General features: G+C 38.0%; 1 protein-coding gene across 2 annotated transcripts in view; it reads left to right on the forward strand.

Annotated features, from left to right (window-relative positions):
• ST7 (suppression of tumorigenicity 7) overlaps window positions 1-21720 on the forward strand; it is a 135767-nt gene that overhangs the window by 86879 nt on the left and 27168 nt on the right. For both annotated transcript variants that reach the window (XM_058804701.1, XM_058804700.1), the window contains exons 4-9: window positions 2683-2737; window positions 3325-3440; window positions 4586-4661; window positions 6418-6572; window positions 9536-9633; window positions 21549-21663. In XM_058804701.1, the coding sequence (XP_058660684.1) occupies window positions 2683-2737; window positions 3325-3440; window positions 4586-4661; window positions 6418-6572; window positions 9536-9633; window positions 21549-21663 (615 nt within the window). The remainder of the gene's footprint in view (window positions 1-2682; window positions 2738-3324; window positions 3441-4585; window positions 4662-6417; window positions 6573-9535; window positions 9634-21548; window positions 21664-21720) is intronic.

Genomic DNA, 21720 nt, shown 5'->3' on the forward strand with positions numbered 1-21720 from the left:
GCACTGAAATTTGTGGACTGAAGGAGCCACAGAGGAACCTGTCTCCCTAATTGAGTAACTTAGTTGCCTGGGGATTGAAAAATTAGCCCATGAGTGATGAAAATGCTAGTATGCTATTGCTTCTGGCTTGAGTGGGAGGTACTCACTGTTAATGTCAGGGCAGGAGCATCTGGGTTTGTGCTCCTCATCTGTAAAATGAAGCTTATCTGTCTCTGTCCTAGCTTGGCTTACAAGCCATAATCTTATGGATGTGCCCTTAGATTCAACCAGAATTTTATTACATTTATTTCATCTGCAGGCTTTTAGAATATATCAGAATTTACAAGTGAAGAAAAGGGAATGAAAAGAAAAATCACTTATGGAGAAAACATTGTTCCACAGTTGAGCTCCCTATGTCTGTACCTGGCAAATTTTATCTCTGCTTCTCAGTGTGCATGAAAACAGGCAAACAAGAATTAGCTCTGAATTTACATGTTAAATAACAGAGGTAGCTTCACAAAACCTTGTTATTTACTGAGCAAGTCTACTTAAGGAAGCCTCCATGTAGCACAGCAAATTCAGCTGATGGCATTCTCATCTGAAGAGAGGCTGTGAATAGCAGCAGTGCATGGTCCAGGATATTAGATTTGGGTGAACTGGCAGAAAGCACAGGATGGCTTGGAACCACCTGTGTGCACTCATCATTGGGCTCAGTCACACTTCAGCAGCTCAAAATAACTCCTGTCATTTTAAAGCAAAGGCACCGTATTTTAACTAATGAGGTTCACACAAACATCTTGAATTTTCTGATACAAAGAAATAGTCAAGGTGTCTTCGCTTTCAGTGCACTGACACTGAGCTGGGACTCTCAGTGTCTCTGCACAGCATGTCTGTATGGATTTATTTTAGCCTGTTATTTTATATAGCCTGTTATTTGTGCCTTCAGGTGGCAATAAAAGGCCTTCTTTACTTCCCTTTCTTGTTGCTCAGTTTAAGCTTTCCCTGCTAAGTGCCAGAATACTTCAAGCTTTGGATGAAGTGTAACCACTTGAATTCAAATAAGATGAACAAAAAGTGTAATTGCAATCAGATAGTTGTTACCCAATCTCATTGGTTGCAAACAGACCAGGTCAAGATACCTGGAACTGAGAATTCTGATGTTGATTTGATATTTATAATGGTTTGAAAGTCATATTAAATAAAAACTGTGGGGTTGAAGCTTGTCAAACAGCCATACTCTGGCTGCACAGCAGAGCACAGCAGAATGTCACTCAAGCACTTGTGCTGAGTAAACCAATGGAACTTTCTAATATTAGTTGCCTGCTGAATTGGGTACTTCAAATGCACTCTTCCCTGCAGTCTGCCTGCTCCTGTGTCTGCTCCATGCACTTGCTGGGTAGGCAGCAAACTGAGGGCCCACCTCCTATTCCACTTGACTGGTTTCTGTGTTGCTGAGGGTCTCCTTCTGTTATTGTGAATAATTGATGCAAAATGCTTACTGTCCGTGCCTCTGTAGCCCCATACTCAGATGTAGGAGCTGTGTCCTTGAGAAGAGAGGAGGACTTGACTTGCTGTTCAGTACTTCTTCTCCTAACAGAACAGGCATAAAGGGAACAGACATATTGTTACCATAAGGATACTCTTCTGATTCAATATTCTACCAGAAAACTGTGGTTTGATCTCTTCAGAAATCATGTCAGAAAAATTCATAGGGAGAAATATGCTGGTTATCATTTTTAGTAGAAAGCACCTAGTGAAATGCTGGAGGGCCGGTGCTGCTGGTGAGTTTCTGCAGAGCCCCAAGTGAAGGCTCATCCAGTAGCAGCCCTGAGGTGGAGTGACATCCTGCCTCTCAATGAGTCCTTGTGCAAATTGTGGGGTTTACTCTGGTCTCACCCTCACTGGAGTGAATTGTCTTTGTTGAAAGTTAAGAGAACGAATCTGGTGTTAAATTAAAGGTAAAACCAGAATCAAGACATCACTGTTTCAGAGGCTGTACAGCTTGATTATATTTTTTCAATTTTTGCTTTAAATTGCATTGTTGATTTCCATATCTCTTACTTCTTATAGTGTGAAAAAATCATGATTTTTCCCACAAGGGAAATTTATAAAATGTTTCTAATATTCTGAAATCTTTGGAATGCAATCAACTTTTCTCTGCCAATCAATTTCAGCATCTGCTTCTATCTTAAGTAAGATCAGCAGATGTTTCCATGGATTTTTACTTCACAAACTAAGGAGGAATTAAATTTGGCAACTGTAGCTGAGATTCACGGTGATTTACAGCATTAACTGGACAGTGATGTTTTTCTGGAGAAATAACAAGTCCATAGGGACTGGATTAATTGCTGTTTTTTCAGTGCAATAACTCAGTGTGATCCCTCTTCAGTTCTGCATTATGGTAAATATGAGTCCTGGAACTAATCAGTATTATCTTTTCATGTGGCATTTGGGGCTTTGTTAGTGGTTATTTGTCTGGAATGATTGCATTTGTTGACACTAATTTATAATTAAATTATTATTTAAGAAAGGAAGAGCAGTCTGATTACCTTCATCTTGATGCTCTTGATGGGTTTTTGCATTTGCACGTATAAAAAAAGCCATTTGATAAGGCTCATTGTATGGTAACTGATGTTTTTTATAAAACTCAAGTGCCATTGTAATTTGGGAGAGATTAATTATGTGTGTGTCTGCTTCTTACAGAGTGCAAAGTCTGGCGAAATCCCTTAAATCTGTTCAGAGGAGCTGAATATAATCGGTAGGTGCTACAAAATTGCAGTTTTCAGGCATAGTCCTGCCTTAAGGAGCTTAACTGTACTTTTCCATTAATCTAACTTAAGAGATGAAAAAACAAAATCAACTGTAGAAAAATGCACTTATGTCAGGTTTTTCTGTAATTCATAAAATGTTCCTGAATTAAAAGCAATTTAAATTCATGCTGATGCACTTTCTTTTTTCTCTAATATTTGCTATTTCTCTAATTTTTGGCAACCTTATAAAAAAAGATAGAGTAACCTAAGTGTGTTGTGCCTGGTGCTAATGCAGCATTTCTGTTCAAATCCATTCTAGCAAAAAATCTAATGAAATCCATACAGGTTTCGTTGAGTCCTAATGTTTGAATATATGTGTTACCAAGTTCCAGTACTTTTCAGCATCCTCATTAGCTTAGGCTCAGTTGCCATTGCTCCATCCCAGTATGGTGAAATGCAATGTATATTGGTTAGAAGATTGGCCAGGTGAACTTACTTGGCTATGCCTATCTCAGAGGTCTGGGATTCTTTTCTGGATTTGTTTTGCCAATGTGACCTCATTAACCAGAATGTCTCCTTGTTGGCATGTTTGCAGGTACACATGGGTAACAGGAAGAGAACCTTTGACTTACTACGATATGAATCTTTCAGCACAGGACCATCAGACATTCTTTACCTGTGACACAGATCACTTACGGCCTGCAGATGCTAGTAAGAGACCTTGGGAACAATTGGATTAATCATAGATTCATGGCTGATTTAAACTGATGCAAGAAAAATGCAGTGAGACATCAGCTCTTTCATGTAGATAAGAAAAGGCAAAATTTTGATAATGAATTTATAGAATTCTAGGTCTGAACAAGTATCTATATATGTCAACGATCTAATTTGTGTTGCTGTGTTGTTCTGCTGTGTTGCTGGAGTCATTCAAGGTACCATTTAAAAGTGTAAAGGCTTGTTCCTTTCGTCCTCTTTCTTACAGTGGCTTCAAACATACATAGCTTAATTTGCCTCCAGCTGCAGTGCAGTAGGTTGAGTTACATTATCCAGGTTTCATTTGGTCTACGCTGACAGAAGAGAGAGAGCTGATGTAAAATTTGAGACCTGTGTTTGATTCCCTGATGTAGTTAGGTCTGTAAAAATTTGGGAACAGCACTATTACAACTGAATTTGTATAAGCAGTTTTAGTTGTGTTAAGCCTGTACTGTGAAGTCCATATGCAGACTTTCATTCTACTGAAAATATACAACAATGATTTCAGTCATTAGAATTTGCCTCTGAAGAGATAAATATTTGTCTCGTAGGAAAGGAGAGATACTAACAGTTGGGTGCTCCATTCTGAAGGCATAGTTACATAGGAGAGCATATTGTGGTTTTTTGGCACATGATAAATATGAATCCTATTTTCTGAACTTGGTGGTGTAATTATGAGGTGGTAACATTAGCCTGGAAGTTGTTTCCATTTAGCATTCACATAAATCAACAGCTCAATAAGGAGCTAGAATAAGAACCCCAACTATCCCTTTATTGTTTTGTTCCCTGTGGAATCTACTAACTACATCAAGAGGAGGTAGCTGCTTGTCACCTCTGTACTTGGCAATGCAGACAGCCTGATCTCTCAGCCAGACTTTCTCCTAGAAAAAAGTTTAATCAAATGAAAGAAGAAAAAACACTGAGTATTTGAGACAAAAGCTCTTGTTTGTTATGTGTCTTTTTGAATGATCACTGAGCTATATGAAATGCTCTGTAGTGAGTTAGGCTGAGATCAATAAATTATTTTGTTACAGTGCAGTGGATTCTCCTTGTTAATCCTTTAATAACTGATATTTCTTTCTCTTCCTTTGTTTATTGAATAGTAATGCAAAAAGCTTGGAGAGAGAGAAACCCTCAAGCCCGAATTTCTGCAGCACATGAAGCTTTGGAATTGAATGAGTGAGTGACAACAACATTAACATTTATTTCCTGTCTTTTAAAAAACTATTTGTTGATATATTAAGGCTGGGGGTTTGCTGTAGTAATTTTTAACCACGATTACAGGCCTGTCAAAGGAAGCACAGCTGCATGTTGTGCTAGCTACCCAGAAGATCCTTAGGGTAGTGGTGACAGTGGGAATCTTCCCACTGATGTCAGCAGGCTTTGGAATATCATAGAAAAATGCTAATTAATTTACCTCCTGATGAGCATATGAAATATGCATTTAAAGGATGGAGAGTTCCCTTCTGGATTTCTCAGTCATCAAGAACAGAAGCAAGAAAGAAGAAACTCATAAACACATTCTCAAAATACTCATTTCATAATATGAGAGAACATGATGTAATTTGCTGTGACTTTTGGTCCTTGAGTCTGTTATTTATTTTTTTCAATGAGAAGTGTAGCATTTTGAGATCCCACAATAAACAGTGCTGTGATGATTTACTGGTATGGAAAACTGTATAAATGTTGCTAACATGCATAAAAGGAATCCCTTAGGTTGCTGAAGTTAGATTGCTAGCTTCTAGCATTCCATAAACTGGTGCTGTACAGATAATCCTTCATGTGTTTCATCAGGAGAAAAGAAGGAATTTTTTCTTCTTGTATAGTGATTTAACATGCAGCATAAAAGGGAAAAGCAAGCTATAAGCCTGTCCTACTCACATTTCACAGAATTACAGAATGGATGAGGTTAGCAGAGATTTTTGGAGGTCAGCATGCAACCTCTCCCTTCAAACAGGGCCACCTACAATGCCTGGCACAGAAACATGTCCAGCAGGCTTTTGAATGTGTCCAAGGAGAGAGACTTGACAACTTCCTTGGACAGCTTGTACCAGTCCTCAGTCACCTTTACAGTAAAAAAAGTATTTCTGAGATTCAGGGAGAACCTCCTGTGTGGTTTTTTGTGCCCATTGTCTCTGGTCATTTCACTGGGAACCACTAAAAGGAGCCTGGCACTTTCCTCTTTGCCCCCTCACTGCAGGAATTTGCAAACTTTGACAAATTTCCCCCAAAGCCTTTTCTTCTCCAGACTGAAGAGTCCTAGGTCTCTCACACATTTCTCATATGTGAGATGCCCCAGTCCCTAATCACCTTCATTGGACTCTCTGCATGTCCATGTCCCCCTTGTGCTGGGGAGCCCAGAGGTGGACACAGTACACCCACATGTGACCTCATCAGGGCTGACTAGAGGGTAAGGATCACCTCCCTCAACCTGCTGGAAACACTTCTGGTGCAGCTCTGCTGCAAGGGCACAGTGCTGTTTTGGTTTTTGCTTGGTCTGGGTTGGGTTTTCTTTGTTGTTGTTGTTTTATCTTTACAACTACATTTATAATCTGTTCTTTTTATATGGCAAGTGTTACAGTTCTGTTGATTCTTTTCATATCTTTATGGTAAGGGATGTGGTTTATATTAAAACAATAGTGCATAAAACTAGTCTTGATTTCTAGGAGTTTTAGGGATGTAGGATTAGTGAGACAGCTGCTTTACTTTCTGGGACAGTTGTCAGTAGGTATACTCAAGGGCTGAGTGATACAGGTCCTAAAACTGAGAGTCATGGTGTTATTGACAGAATATTTGTTCATTGGAATAGTTCATCAGAAAGGTACATGGACAGCATTTCCTTGCCTGTGTACTTAGTACATCCTTTCCAGTCTGCATGTCTTCAGTTTTTACATCGGGTACCTTTCTCATGGTTTTTCCTCTGATATTTTTGCAGGTGTGCTACTGCTTATATTCTCTTAGCTGAAGAGGAAGCAACAACAATTGTAGAAGCAGAGAAGCTGTTCAAGCAGGCTCTGAAAGCTGGAGAGGGCTGTTACAGGCGCAGCCAGCAGCTACAGCACCATGGTGCCCAATATGAAGCCCAACACAGTAAGTTTTTTAGGAGAGAGAGAACTTCCAAAGAGTTCTTTGGATTTGGGGTTTTGGGGTTTTTTGTTTTCCCCCTAAGAACTATGCAGTCAGTGTTTGACATTGGCTGGAATGCGGTCCTAGAGCCAGACTATTCTGTTTTAGTGTTTTTGCTTGATTCTTTTGCTGAGATGTCAATGCTCAGATTACAGATGTGCCTTTATTTTGTCATGGCAGAAGATGCATAAGCATGTACTTAACAGAAAAGAAAAGGTATCAGAGCCAAAGAGAAATGACATTCAGAAAAAGCTGAACACCCTTTAAGGAAGTTGCCTTTTTGCAAACTGGGCTTATGTTGTGAAAAGGCATGGTGGAAACGGGAGTGAAGTGATGCTTTGCCTGCTTTTTTCCATCACCTCTGGGGTAAATGCTTACACTGTGTTGTTCTGTGTAAAAGTTAATGAGACCCATTAGCCAGTGGGACATTGGAAGTTAGTTGCATTTATTAAGAAAGGTTGCAGAAACATGAAATTTAAAAAACTGAGTAATAAAGTGCTTTAATTGGAAGTCTAGATTTTTATAACTTTTCTAAAAAGTTTGAATAAGCAGGTTTATCTGCTGTGCTATTTACTAGATACTCCTTAAATCTAAGAAAATACATTCACTGACAGTAAATGACCAAAAAGATAATAAAGCAAGCAGTCAAGGTTATTTCTAGGCTACAGTGGATACCTTAGGCAAAGATAACACAAATTAATTACATAAATACAAGCACTAGCATACTTTTGGGCATCCTCAGGTTTCTCAGGACCTGATTCACAGCCTCTGGCCAGCCTCCATAATTTGAAGATTACTGATAAAAACTGTACATAGTAAAATTGTCTGTGATCCCTGGTTTCAAATGTGTATGCAAGTCTATACCTGAAAACCCAAGTTTTCCTACGGCTTGGGGATAGTATTTAAAACATTTGTGGTTTGTAAAATCTTATTTAGGATGATTTGTTCATTTTTGGTGAAAGTAAAAATAGAAAGCAGCTGAGCCCTTGAAGCAATAATTGGGCTCTAGCAGGCTTATGGTTGTCTGTGAAACCTTAATTTGCATACTCAATCCATCTCGAGTGCAACAATTCTATGAAAAGTACACAATAAGTGGTTAGTAAGCACTGTCATGATGTTTTTGTCCAAGGTAACCTGGGAAGGTTTGTGCAGGCAGATACAAGTATGGTATTTCTGTAACCTGTGTGTGCTAGGTAGCTTCTGTCATCATCAGATTTGACACCCTTCAGTACTGCAGCAGAGGAAGTAACCATTGAATCACAAAGCTAAGTGCACTGTCACAGAGCAGGGAGGCTGAAAAGTGACTGCCAGCTCTGACTGTGTCTTCAGGAGGGGCCTGATCATCCCACTGTTCTGTAGCACTTGGTCTCCCCTTGAAAATGTCAGTGTGCACCCACAGAAATTAGGGAATTGCAGCCTCAGCTGTTGCCTTGGACACAGGGGCTTCACATAGAATTCTTTTGATTGTATGCTAGACTTCTGCATGTTTACAGAGGTGGAGAGGAGGGACTGTGGGGGAGGAACATGTGCTGCAGTTCCATGGTTCTGAGAAGTCCTGCATTCCATTTCTGGTCTTCAGAGTTAATTCTGGGATGAAGAGTAGGCATTTCATCTTTTAAAGGTGAAATACACTGTGATCTCTTGAACCACAACATGTTTTATGTTTCTGTTTCTTCACGTGTTCCACCTCCTTCATAAAATATTTTGTTAAACCATAAAGAGTAAATAATGACTTTGAGTACCCAACTTGCCCTCTTTCAGAAGGTGATAGCCTTTTAAAAGCAAGGGCAGTTTTATTTTTAAGGTTGCTCATGTTAGGCATCCCAAGTCATTAGTAACCTCAGAGAATTTTGGCCTGAAAAAATATCTTGATTTCATAGTAAGTGGATGCCTTTTGACCATTCCTGCTCAAAATCCTGAAAAGAAACTTAACCTGAAATGTATACCTCATAGCACATTACATAAACATGTTGAAACAGATGTAACTAATAAATTGTGTATTAAATATATAGGAATCAATAGAGAGATAAGAAATTAGGTAATACAGAATACAGCTAAAGAAATTCTTCTCTCCTTATTTATTTTTTCCTCTAAAGTGAATCCTTTTGACCTGCTGCCTAATCTATTGAGAATTTTAATCACACCTTTAAAACAATTTGTGCGTACTTGGAATGTTTTCAGCACACATGTTGTTCTTATTATGAAAGGCTTGAAAATGTTAGGAATAGGCTAAAATCTTAACAGAGCACATGCTATACACAAAGATAATTTGTAGCAGGTGTATTACATTTTCATGATTCAGTAATTTTATAGATTATTATCTGTCCATTCATTTCCTGTTGGTCCAGAAGCATTTTAAGAGTTCACATTCTAAGTGAATGAGAAGTGAAAGGAGTGAGAATTCTCCAGGAGAATAATTATAACTGCTGTTCAGTTTCTGTCATCTTTGCTGTTAGGGAATCTTCCAGCACACAGGACTGTCATATCTGAAATATGTTAATTTGCCATCCCTAATTAGTGGTGTGAGGAATTTGAAGATGGTAATTGGGTAATGAATAAAGGCTGTAAACAAAAAGTTCAGAGTATACTTTTCTTCTAATCAAGTTTTTTAGGAGGATGAGGATTTGCTTTAAAATTTCTTTTTGACAAGCATGTATATAACTGTACCTTCAGGTCTGCTTATATTTCATAGTGCAAGGCCAATCCAATAAGTACATGTACCACTGTATATCTTGATTATTTCCACTGATTTCAGTTCTATTATGACACATCTAAATCTTCAGATTTTGGTAACATTTTATTCAAATTCTTTGAAAGCATTGATGGTAGTAAGAAAAAATTGAAAAAAACCTGTGTTTCCTTTTGTGTTGCAATACTCAATGAACCTTTGTTCTATTTTAATGCTGTTTCTTTTTCCTCTTATACAGGAAGAGACACCAATGTGTTAGTATATATTAAAAGAAGGCTGGCAATGTGTGCAAGGAAGCTGGGAAGGACCAGGGAAGCAGTGAAAATGATGAGAGATGTGAGTTTGGATTTCTTTCACATGTGATATTTACATAATTATAGTATAAAAATTATACATTTTCTTGCAAGTTAGCAGCCACTCCTGCTTCAGTCAGCACTGCTGGTATTTCATTTGTATGTGTAATGTACATAAAGACAAAATTAAGTGATCATTTATTTATAGGGTTATGAAAGCAAGATCAAATACCAGATGGGTGGTTACTCATGCAGCCTGAACTTCCCATCCTGGTACATGTGCAATGAAGTGCAGTCTTTAATTATTTGATCATGAAGTTAGTAATGTTTTTTTGTCTGAGCCATGTGGTGAATGCTGCTAACTTCATAAGCAGGTCTTAAGTATTCTGTTTTCTCCTTCAAAGCTGCAGTTTGTCTCTGTGCATTGTTTGTGTCACACTGTTCAGCTCTAGGGTGTTAATTATTCGTGCAAAACCTATCACTGAAAAGTCAAACCCCAAGTTATGAATCTGTAATTAACTGAGCCCCCTCTGAGATGGAGGCTGACTGTATTGTGTCTTTGTAGGCAGGGGAGCACCAGTGGTAGTTATAAGCTAAAAAGCCACACTTGAAACACTGAACATAGCTATTTTGGAGATGGCAGAAGGGGCAGCTGTTCACATTAGGCAGTGTATGTGTTTCAAATATGTAAAATGCTCCAGTTTTTCAATGTAGCAGTGAATGCCCAGAATTTCTTTCAGTGATATTCCCAGGATGCAGATTAGGAACACAGTTCTTTGAGGAGATGACTTATATCACCTGAGGTGGCAAGTCTGTGGCAGAAGTAGGAATGGAACCTCTGGGCAAATGATGGTAAAACTCGCAGTTTCCTTTGTTTCTTATGCTTCATATTCCAGCTTCCACAAAAAAAATGGAAGAGATGAATCCAGCAAGATGCATAGTTCTGCAAACTGAGATGCAGGTGTTAAATTTTAAATGCACAAAATTAAATCCCAGACTGGAATGAAGCACCTGTAAAGTGTGCTTTAGGCAGCTCAGATGAATAGTCCAGGAAGCTGCTTAGTGAAAAGGGAAATTCTTGTTACATGTCAGTGGGAATTTTAATGTAAAAGGAAAGTGACTTTCTCTGGAGCCGAGGCACTTGCATCAGGGGCAGTAGGGCAAGTGTGTTTGCCAGCTTAGAATCCAGGACTTGACATCTCTTGAAACTGGAGCACTCATAAGCATTTTTTGAAAACACTGAGCAGAGTTCACAATAATAATGGAGGTTCTCATCCTAAGTATCTACAGATGCCAAGTGGTGAGTAACTTTGTTTTCTGACTCTTGCTGGAGCTCTTCAGGCACACAACTCTCAGTCTCCAGAACCACTAGAATCCCAGACAGAGTTGTTGAAAAAGAGCTTGTCAGAAAAAACAGCCATTGTACAGCTAGGAGTGTGAGAAAGAGGGATGAGGAAGAAAGACCTGTTTTAGCAGTCTTCTGGTCAGCTGGGAGAATGTTGATTTCAAAAACATTGTTTTCAGTCCAGCCAGCTCCACTGATTCTTCATGAATTTTGTTACACAAGCACTGTGGGACAAATACTGAGATGTTTTTGGGACAGACATTGGAATTCTAAGTTCTGGCATTAAAACACAAGAAAGATAAAATTTTGAATTTCCCCTTCAAATATCACACATCATAATTATGGCAAATTCTGGAGCTTACTATGGGCTGCTAAATGTGTTTTGAGATTTGTAGATAGGGCTATGGGGAACAGATACTCTGTGAAGCATTTTTCTGCTGATGTCAATATGTATGGATAGTTGTGTATGTAGAGCACTTGGTCTGGGGACTTGGGTGGTCTGTCTAGTCCTAGATTTCTTATGCAAAGTGAGAAACAGAGATTTGATTAGTGAAGGACTTATTTTTTCACTAGAGATAAAACTGAAATTTATAAGCAAAATAGAAAATTATTGCAATTAAGTACAACGTGGATTTCCAGAGGCAGCAATAACAGGGAGACAGAGTCATCAGCTATTAGACACTTAAAAACAAAAAACACTCTTCAACAGGAATGTTTTGTTAAAATGAAAGGACTGGATGCAAGACGGAGGTATAAAGATGGAATTTCATCTTAGGGAGTTTCAACTCAGATCAATGCATTCTGTGTTTTTCCACATAGAGACACTGAGCCAAATTCTCAGTACTGAATTAGATGCCTTTACAGCTCTTCTTTTTAAGCAAGCAGAGCTGAGAATTAGCAAGTCTCTAGATGAAATATTAAAGCAGCAGTAACTCTAGATCACAGCTCCAGTACGCTGGGAGCAAAATCAGGGTCGAGTCAGCTTTGCAGATGCTTCTCCCAGACTGGCTTGGAGCTACTTACTTCTGATGAATGCATATCCTCCATTTCTTCATAGAAGACATAAATAGTACACTTATGGAGAGGTTTGAAGAACATGAATCTGTCATTGAAGGTTTCTTTGTGATTGATGAGGAAGGAGATGAATTTATTCATCCTAAAAAGAATACGAAGAATATGTTGGCTGGGGACTGCTGAATCTAACATCAGGGAACAGAGGGTGGAGGCCCTGTTTGTGTTTGAAAGATTGAAAACAGGTTTCTCAAGACATGGAACATGATGGAAATGAAGTGTTAAGAGGTTCATGACACCATCTGGGAAATATGATTGGGATGTAGTGAGTCTTTGCCACTTCGAAAAAATAAAATATTTGAGAGTGTTTAATTTATTGCATATATGAGGCCATCTTGAGGACATTACTGATGGATTAGATGGTCTTGCTTGAATTTTTTGTGGGAAAAGACTGAGATCCTATTTAAAGCACCTTAATGGAAGGAAAATGAGCTGTTGGTGACTTAAATAAGAGTTTTATTTTATGGTTATATACACTGTTGATAGGAAAATCATCCTTCTTAATATTATATTGAAGGCTTTTAAAAGCAGGGGCTTTTTTAAAAACTGTTTAAAATCAAGGGTGCTTTAATTTTAAAACACTGGGTAGGAATTTCTGTTGATTCTATGATTGATTTTGAGACAGTATTTTTTTGCTGGCTTTGCTGCTTGGACGTAATTCATTCAGTTGAATTAATGAGAATTACAAACCTGTAGTTTCCATGGAAGCATGTAATGGAATCATACATAGGTGTTGCTTTTGCTTGTATTTCTGATGATAATTATTTACTATATTTTGCTATAGAAACCAGCAGCTGTCACTATTTGTATATATTGAGTTAACTTGTGATCTCATTTTGATTAGTGTATTGTTGGAATAACTCCAATGTAGTCAACAGAATTATTCGAGTTTTATTATTGTTTATACAGAGCATGATACGGTCTGTGAGGGAACTAGATTGCTTTTACTATCCCCGAGGAGAAAGTCTACAGTGCTCGTTGTTTTATTTGTTGTGCTGATTATGTTGGGAGGATTTTAAGTAGTTTGCTCTAAATGATGTTGGAGGATTTAGTATGTGCAGAGGGGAAAGGCCATAATGGTGACTGTGAGTAATCTTTAGTATCCCTTGTGTTGAATCTTCCAAGCCAGTAGTGGAGATGAGCAAGGGTAGCTTTTTGTGCCACCTGCTTTCCATCTTCTCTTTTCAGAATCCCCCAGAATTACAGTGGAAGAAAACAGGAATGTGCTAAGTTTGCATCTTGTGTTTTTCATTGATGGAAAACAGAGGATGGGGAGAGTATGCAAAGGCACTTCCCTCTCTGCTTTGTGGGTGACTGAATTCAGGAGCAGGCCAACACAGTCATTTTTCTTAACTGGGCCACTGGAGTATCCAGATGAAAATGTACCATGCAGGAAAATGAATTGTCAAAGTAATTGGAGCTTCTTGGGATTGTTCTGGAGGACATTTGGTGAAACAAACTTTAATTGAAGGGAGATGTATGTTTATGAAAGAGAAGAGTGTCAGGCAAAAGGTATGCTGGTGGACAAAGCAAGTGGAAGTTGTTAATTGCTTCCTCCTTCAGAGAGAAGATCAAAGAAACTCAATCTAGAGTGTATTTATCTCCTGCCCCATGGGCATGCATTCCCTCAAAGTGTTCCCTTTGTGTTCTTATTAAGTACATATTTCTAAGACAGTGGAATTGCAGCTTGCTCGATGCTCAGCAACTTTGTTCAGAATTGAGTGAGTTTTAGGGAGAGAAGAGGGTCTCCAGGTCTTCCTTAAGTCTGGAGAAGGAAAAAATGACAAACACTTTTTCAGGGTCAGAAAAGTGTATTTTTTTTTGTAGTATCAGTCATATCTGCTGAGAAATTACTCTTTAGACCACTAAAAAGGACCTAGAAGTCTGCTTCTACATATTTAGCTCTGAGAACCTTGCTGAGGATATTTCAGTTGAATGTGTTTTTGTGTTCATCTTGGTGCTCACCTGTAGTCACTATTTTATGCCACAGAGGACACCTAAGCAGCTTGTATTGTCAAGAGTGCTGCATGCTTATTCATTGGCTGCATGAGAAGTTCTGTAAGTAGTTGGGCTGCCCTAAGCATCTGAAATAGTTTTAAGAGGTTATGTCACTTGAAGGGTTTGAAAGGGTACTCAACCACACTAAATCAATTTTAATGATATGGGTAGGCTGGGTTTTTATCTTCTTCTGATCAGTTGTATTAATGATTTTTGCTGGTATGATAGTTCTGCAAATCCAGCACACTTTCTTGGCAACTTCTTTACTGAGCTTTGAATAAGGATTTCTATTCAAGATTCTGTCAAATTTTGTATTCTTGTGTGCACTGCTGATTACTTTTTGAGTAAGATATATATGTAACCAGAACAGTGTTCTGCACCTCGAATTACCAAGTTGTGTGAAACAAAGGGAGTACTTATTCCTAATAAAGATGTTGTGATCCCTAGTAACTTAACAACACAATTTCTGTGTGACAGCTACTGTCTGTCTCTCCCAATGCTTCTGTGCTTGAGGCAAGGATTAGTGAGTCAGACTCTTTGGCTTGTGTTACACAGGTCAGGTTAGGCAGGCTGGGCTGCTGTGAGTGGGATTCTAGTTTTATTCACATCTGTAGCAGTTGTTTCAAGCACCATTTATTAAAATTTGAAGGGAAAGTACTTGGTTCAATGAGACCAGTGTTATCTCATAGATTTTATTGTTCTTTACTATACTATACTTTTACATATATTTTACTACTCCTGTGAATGGTGACATTTGCCAGTCTCCACCACAGACTGATATCTTCAGTTAATTCTTTTTCTGATCCACAAGCACTGCAATAATGGCAAGTGATAAATGCTGATTTTAACATTTTCATAGGTCTCTATATTCAAGTACAGTTTGTTTGTTCACAGATTCACATGGTATGGTAAGTGGGTCCAGTAAGTTGGAATATCCCTCATTTCAGTGGGCTCTTAAAATGGAGGCTTCTGTGATTCCCCTAATGATATTTATCCCTTCCTTTATCTTCACATGACTCAGACCTCTCACTTTTAGTCATGATTGTGATTCTGCTCAGAACTCTCAAAAGCTAAAAATTTGGTGACTACTACCTAAACTGGCAGTAATGTTTTTCATATAAATTACAGGTTTCTAGCATTGTCATTCTATTAAGATAGAATACAGTCACATAGTCTTGGTGAGAGCCCTGATAACTGGACTCCTTTGTGTTCATCTTGCATCAGTCAATATTCAGAGACTTGTATAGTACTTTAATTATGGTCTTCCATCTCTTTGGATCATCCTAGCTCATTTTTGAGCTCCTAGATAATTTCCTCACTTTATTTCACTTAAAAATCCACTGCTGAAAAAAAGTACTTTGGGATGTTCTTTCCAGGATTAATTCGGTCTACTGCTTTTGCCACCTCTTAGTAGCCCCTTTTACTTTCAGCAGGAATTAGATGTATTTAATATGAGTTTTCATGAGCAGTTTGTTTCTAATAGAAGGTATCCCTGCCCTCAGCAGCGCGGTTGGAACTAGATGATCTGTAAGGTGCTTTCTAAGCCAAAACATTCTGTGAATCTGGGATGCAAATAAAGGGGGTTTTTTTCAGCAGGACTGTGAGTAATGACTTCATTTTCATTCTTTGTAAAATTACTAATATTTGATGTGACAAACATTATTATAATTTAGAACTGTTACATGTTTTATATAACATGATTGTTTAGTAGTAAGTGCAAAATCTGGAACAACTTGTGTTCTTCTGGGTTCATGCCATATCTGTCTTTAAATTTCCCTTTATTCCCGAAATATATTCATTTTTTACAGCATAATCTAAATAACAGCATTTTCATAATTGTATTTCTTAAAGAACTTGTCATACCCTAAACACTTTAATCCTCCAATTCAGAGAGAACAAAAAGGCTTCATGCTCTAACATATTTCCTTACTGTTTGCATATTTAGTAAGATAATTTTTCACTTAATTTACTCATTGTTAATCCTACATTGAAGAGAAGTCATATTGTCTTTTAATATTATGCAGCACTAGGTCTAAATTCAAGTTTAAAATGGAATGTTGACAAATTATAAACCCATGCCATCCCAGAGTTAGTGTGAACTGGATCTGGGTCTCTTTTCTTACACTCTGAGGTTGTCAAATTTCCTGAATTCCACGTATGAGGAAAATACAAGGATCCTACTGCTAATCATTTCCAAGCTTCAAAACAACAGGATCTGACTGATTTGGTTTCTTAGCTGCTATCCTCTCTGAGCTGTAAAAGGGCTGCTTCCAAAGAAACCTGTGATCATTTACCAAAAGGAATGCAGTACTTAAAGGAATTAATGAATTGACAGATTCCTGTTTTTGCTATAATTAAGCAGAACTTTGATTCAGATAGGTCCAGTGTATTTTAGGTATTTTAGGTATTTTTCCAACTCCAAGAGCCATGATGTGTTTTTATCACATGAATCCCACTCACAAAGGGACAGTGGTGGAATGAGTTGCACTTTTAGGACCAGGAGTTAGACTAATTTTTAAGCATCTGAGGCTTTTTGTGTGCTAACTTTAGTCTGCTCACAGTGTTTCTGCCCTTCTGTCCTTGCCAGTTGAGCTGGCCAGGAGAACAGCTTAGGAATTAGTGCATCTAATTAGGCATCAGAAGGTCAACATGGAGTGACATGTTGCCAATGCCTCAAGCCCAGGGTGAGCTTCAGTCAGAGCTTTGACATCTGAAAGGTCATCTGCAGACAGGGAAGCTCACAGAAGTGGAAACTTGTGGTTTTCTACTCAGCAATGGCTTGGAGTTTTACCTTTGCCACCTTGTTCAGTTAGCAGATCACGGGTCATATACCAGACAGCAGTTTATGCGAAGCACCTGTGAAGATGCAGTGCTATCCATACTGTGTGCTTGGCCCTTCACTTTTGGTGGACAGCTGCACCTGAAAGATGGCAGCCTCAGCCATGCTTTTTTTAGGAGACAGTTTTCCATTTCAGATACCCATTGCAGAAACATATGCACTAGTAATTAAGGTTGTAACAGTTTCACTGTTTGCATTGAATTCCCCTTGTTTTCTTATTGTCTCTTTATTTTGGGATAAATTCACACTGCATTTTTTGAATGCATTCAGTTGAATATATTGATCTGACTAATGGTACTGTTTGTTTGTGGAGAAGATGAGAGTACAAGCAGCAATGAATGATTGCATGCCCTACCCATAAATTTTGTGACCATGCATATAATCATGCAAATGGAGAATAAATGTGTCAACAGCAGGTTGTATATAACATTATTCATTTGTCTACCTTTGCATTCCCTTGAGTCCTGGGGTCTAGTTGTAGGTATAAGCTGGAGGTTATAGTGGGTTTGTACACAAATAATGTTTCTTGGTTAATTGATTCATGATATTAGTGTTGTCACTGGGAGAATAATTGATACAGACATTAAAGCTACATTCCTTGAAAATGTTTTAAAAATTATGTCTAAATGAAAATGCCAGTAGCTGAAATACTCTCAGTTAGGGAATCTTCTTCAATAAATGTCCTTTGGGAGATGAAACTTGTTCCTCATCCAACAAATCAGATGTGGATTTCTTTGTACCATAAGGTATTTTTTCCAGTCATTGTTTTTTCATATCTATCACAAAATCATTGAACCGGCACCCTGTAATGTGAATTGAAGTGAATCTGGGAATAGGGTGCTTCTGGGACTAGTGTTCAGATATGTTCAGATTGTGTCAGAATTACTGCCAGAATTTTTCTGCAAACTTATGTTCCCACAATATTATTTATCTAAAAAAATCAAAGCTGAATTACCTGCAAAACTACCTTTTCTATATATTTGCAGTATACATAATGACTCTTTCAGAGAAAAGCAGTTCCACTTTCTACACCTGTACCTATTTTCCCCCAGACACACAGAGGAATTGGAAAGGAATATGTACAAACCCAGCTCCAGGTCTGACTTGGATCTCCAGAAAGTATTTTGACCAATAGAAGTTCAAAGTAAAATCCTTGTGAACATAGGTTTGGCATTAAATGTTCAACAACTGTTTGAATATCCTCATGTTGTAAAGAGGGAATACATTTATAGCCATGTGGTGTCTTGTTTTCACATGGTGTGAAAATTAGTTTAGCTCAGTGGAACACTTCTCTTTAATGCCAGCCAAGAAACCAACCAACTTGAATTTTACAATGACATTTTTAGTCCTAAGTAGTGTATATGTGAAATGCTATAGTGGCTCTGTGGCTCAGGAAATCTTGAGTGCTGAATTTTGGTGGCTGTCTCTTGAGGTCTGAAGGTGTGGAGAATGATGATAGCCGAGCCTTCATCGTCTTGAAGTGCAGTGCTTGCCACTCAAAATTATTTCTCAGGTTAAAGTAAAGTAAAAATAATTTAAATTTATAATCTAAATTATTTGGCAAATAATGGTCTGTAACTTTGCAGAAAATAAATCTTTGGGTGCAAAGGGATGTCTATGCCTCTTAAACTGGAGGCCAGTTAGAGCTCCATGTATGGGTCTGGGGAACTCAAGGATGTGTTTTTCATCTTGTGTTTGGGAATAGTTAAGGTATAATATTTGGGAATAATAATTGGGAATAATGAGCCCATCTTTACATGTCTGTGTGGAGCATGAACCAGCTCCCCCTCCATCTGCTAGGGAGGGGAGCAAGGTCAGTCTGCTCCCACTGCTCCTCAGCATGACCCAGTGTGTGGCCTTCCCTGACCAGCCACCAGACCTGTGTGGCAGTTTTTTCTTTCCCAGTGTTTACTTTCACTATGAGACCTGAAAGATGACCTGTCATAATATTCTTCCATCCAAGTGGCTTTACTTTCTGGCAGGTTTCTCAGTAAACAAATTTTTACTGTGTCTGGAAATTATTTGCAGTGAGAACTAGAAACTCTACATCCAGATATGACAGAAAAATGAGTTAATGTCTTCTTTTTCTTTTTTTTAATTGCAAACATGCTGTCATTTATGCACAGTCAGTGTTCACATAGCTGAGTGGTAACTTAGAGGTGTTTTATTTTTGAGGCTACAGTATTAACTGAGTTCAATATAACTGGTTTGGTCTTCTTAACACTCGACCTTTCCCAGATGAAACCTTTATTAACACTTCAGTTTGGAGGCCTGGCAGTCCAGACAGTGACCTTTATTCCTCTGCTGTCTGAGACAGGCTTTATCACTCTGACAGAACCTAATTAAAATAGCAAAAAAAATAATCAGTGAGTGATGTCAGTGAGAGGCAGAGAACCAGAGTAAGAGCTTTTACTGGCCAGAGTACATCTGTAACTAGCAGCTCTTCCTTCCCTTCTCTTCACTGATGGAGGGAATATTATTTTGCCAGCCGTTATTCATTCTCAATGACCAGGGATAATCTTTCTTAATCCCTTAGAGAGGTTTCTTTGCAAGATGTTCATTTTGAACTTTAAATCACATTTATGTAGAGCCAGATTCTGTCATGCTCTTTCCTGCCAAATAGTAGCTTCCTCTCTTAAAAATCCAATAGTGAGTAAGGACAAGAATGAAGAGAAGGAAGAGAAGGAGACTTAATGATGGATCTTTAGCTAATGAATCCAATTTTATGAATTTTCACCTGCACTTACTTGTCTTCACAAACAATGACTTAAAATTTTTATTTTATTCTCAAACCCTTTCACTTAACCTGACAAGGTCTGTGGTTTTTTTTTTTTTTTTTTTTTTGTTTTTTGTTTTTTTTTTTATGGAGGAGAAAAGCTTTGCAGTTTTGTTTGTGCTCTTTTTCACAGGTTCAGCTCCTACCAATGAAACCAGGAGTTTATGGCCATCCCCATGCCATTAACATGAAAAATTCAGTGGCCTCTTTCAGCTGCTCTCTCAGTGATCCTGATTCTCACCAGAAATTTATATCATCAGTTAAATAAAACACTGCCATTCTTGCCTGTCATCTTCTAATAATCCTCAGCGAAATCAATGCTATTCCAGACAGACAAATTTAGAGTCTTGAAGGTCAGAATAATTCTTCCATTAGCTTATACCAGACCATTTCACAAGAAGGAAATTCTCTGTGCTTTGCTTCTCTGTTTACCTGTTAAGGCCTCTTTTCTTAACAGAGTGAAGAAGCTCTAGTGCGTTACCTTTTTCTCATTTTTTGAAGTTCTTGGTGACTATCTATCCTTCATTTCAATCCTTTTTACTTTTCTCTTATCTGTTTGTGCAATTAAGATTTGCTGGTTCTCATCAGTTTTGTTGTTTACATCTTGAGAGGTAGGTTTGTTAACTGTCAGAGTTTTCATATCTGGCTTGTTATTTTCAAATAGAGTAGGGCTGACCTTGAATCATATTCTTTACTTGGCATGTTACAGTATTTCTGTTCTCATAAACCCTATCAGAGAGATTGTAAATTTTAGTATTCCCTGCAAGTTCCTGAGAAGCAGTGGTAATATCAGCTACCCCAGTTCTTCACTCTCAGGAACCCTTTGTGATGAATCTACATCACAAAAGCAGTTAAACAACCATAAAGGGCACACAAGGAAGCAAGGATCTTTTAACACTTCAGTTCTTTAGAGAATCACTCTGACAATAAAAAGTATTGTTTAATCAATTCTGCAGTAAAAAACATGGATGGTTCTTATAGATGTGACTTAAAAAAGAGATGCAATTATCAGCTTCAGCCATTTGAATCTATGCAGATACTGAAACTGAGGGTACCTAAAAACATATTCCTGGTATCTCTCAATGGCTTAGTTCGTAAAGTAGAGACACTTACATGTGAAAAGATTAGATTATTTTAACTCTATATTTCATTCAGTTTGTCAGACAAGATGTATTCCTTAGTTATGGTGTTTGATTTGCTTGAGCTTTACCTTTCCTATTGTTGCTGTCCTTCTCTTCTCTTCTCTTCTCTTCTCTTCTCTTCTCTTCTCTTCTCTTCTCTTCTCTTCTCTTCTCTTCTCTTCTCTTCTCTTCTCTTCTCTTCTCTTCTCTTCTCTTCTCTTCTCTTCTCTTCTCTTCTCTTCTCTTCTCTTCTCTTCTCTTCTCTTCTCTTTTTTTTTCACGTTGGCCACAATTGCAATTGTGTTCTTAAGTATTAACAATTACAAATCCTGGTATCACATATATGATAATATGGTTGCATATATGTAAGCTTATCTATGTAAGTAGATATGTAACATCTTTAATTTGATGTTGTTGCGGTTTTTTCAATGTATTTTATGATTTTATCTGAGAGGTGCTGGATTGCATACAACTGAGACACTAGTGGTACACTGGTGAGGATTCTTCCCCAGTACAATAACTCTTTTTCACTTTGAAGAAGCCTGTTCATTGAAGGAGAGTTATGTGTTCAGATAGCTGGGTTGTTGGATTTGACTAATTACATCCTATACAAGCATGTCTTGAGAAGAACCTGACTTTGTATCCATTATGAGCTCAGAAATTTCTGAGGTAATCCTGAGCTTTGGGAAAAAACTAAGAGCAAGAGGAACTGAGGAGTTTTAACTTGGTGTTTTCTATTTCAATGCATTTTGAACAAGAAACCTTCTCCATTTTATAATCTAACCTTTTCATATGTTATTGATTGCAGTTGATGAAGGAGTTTCCCCTGCTCAGCATGTTCAACATCCACGAAAACCTGCTAGAGGCTTTGCTGGAACTGCAAGCATATGCAGATGTCCAGGCAGTCTTAGCAAAGTATGATGGTAAGTTCAAATATGTATTTGTATTTTCTCTAGGTGATTCACACAGAATAAATATAT

The sequence above is a fragment of the Ammospiza caudacuta genome, chromosome 5 (genome assembly GCF_027887145.1).
Source record: "Ammospiza caudacuta isolate bAmmCau1 chromosome 5, bAmmCau1.pri, whole genome shotgun sequence".
NCBI classification, from domain to species: Eukaryota; Metazoa; Chordata; class Aves; order Passeriformes; family Passerellidae; genus Ammospiza; species Ammospiza caudacuta.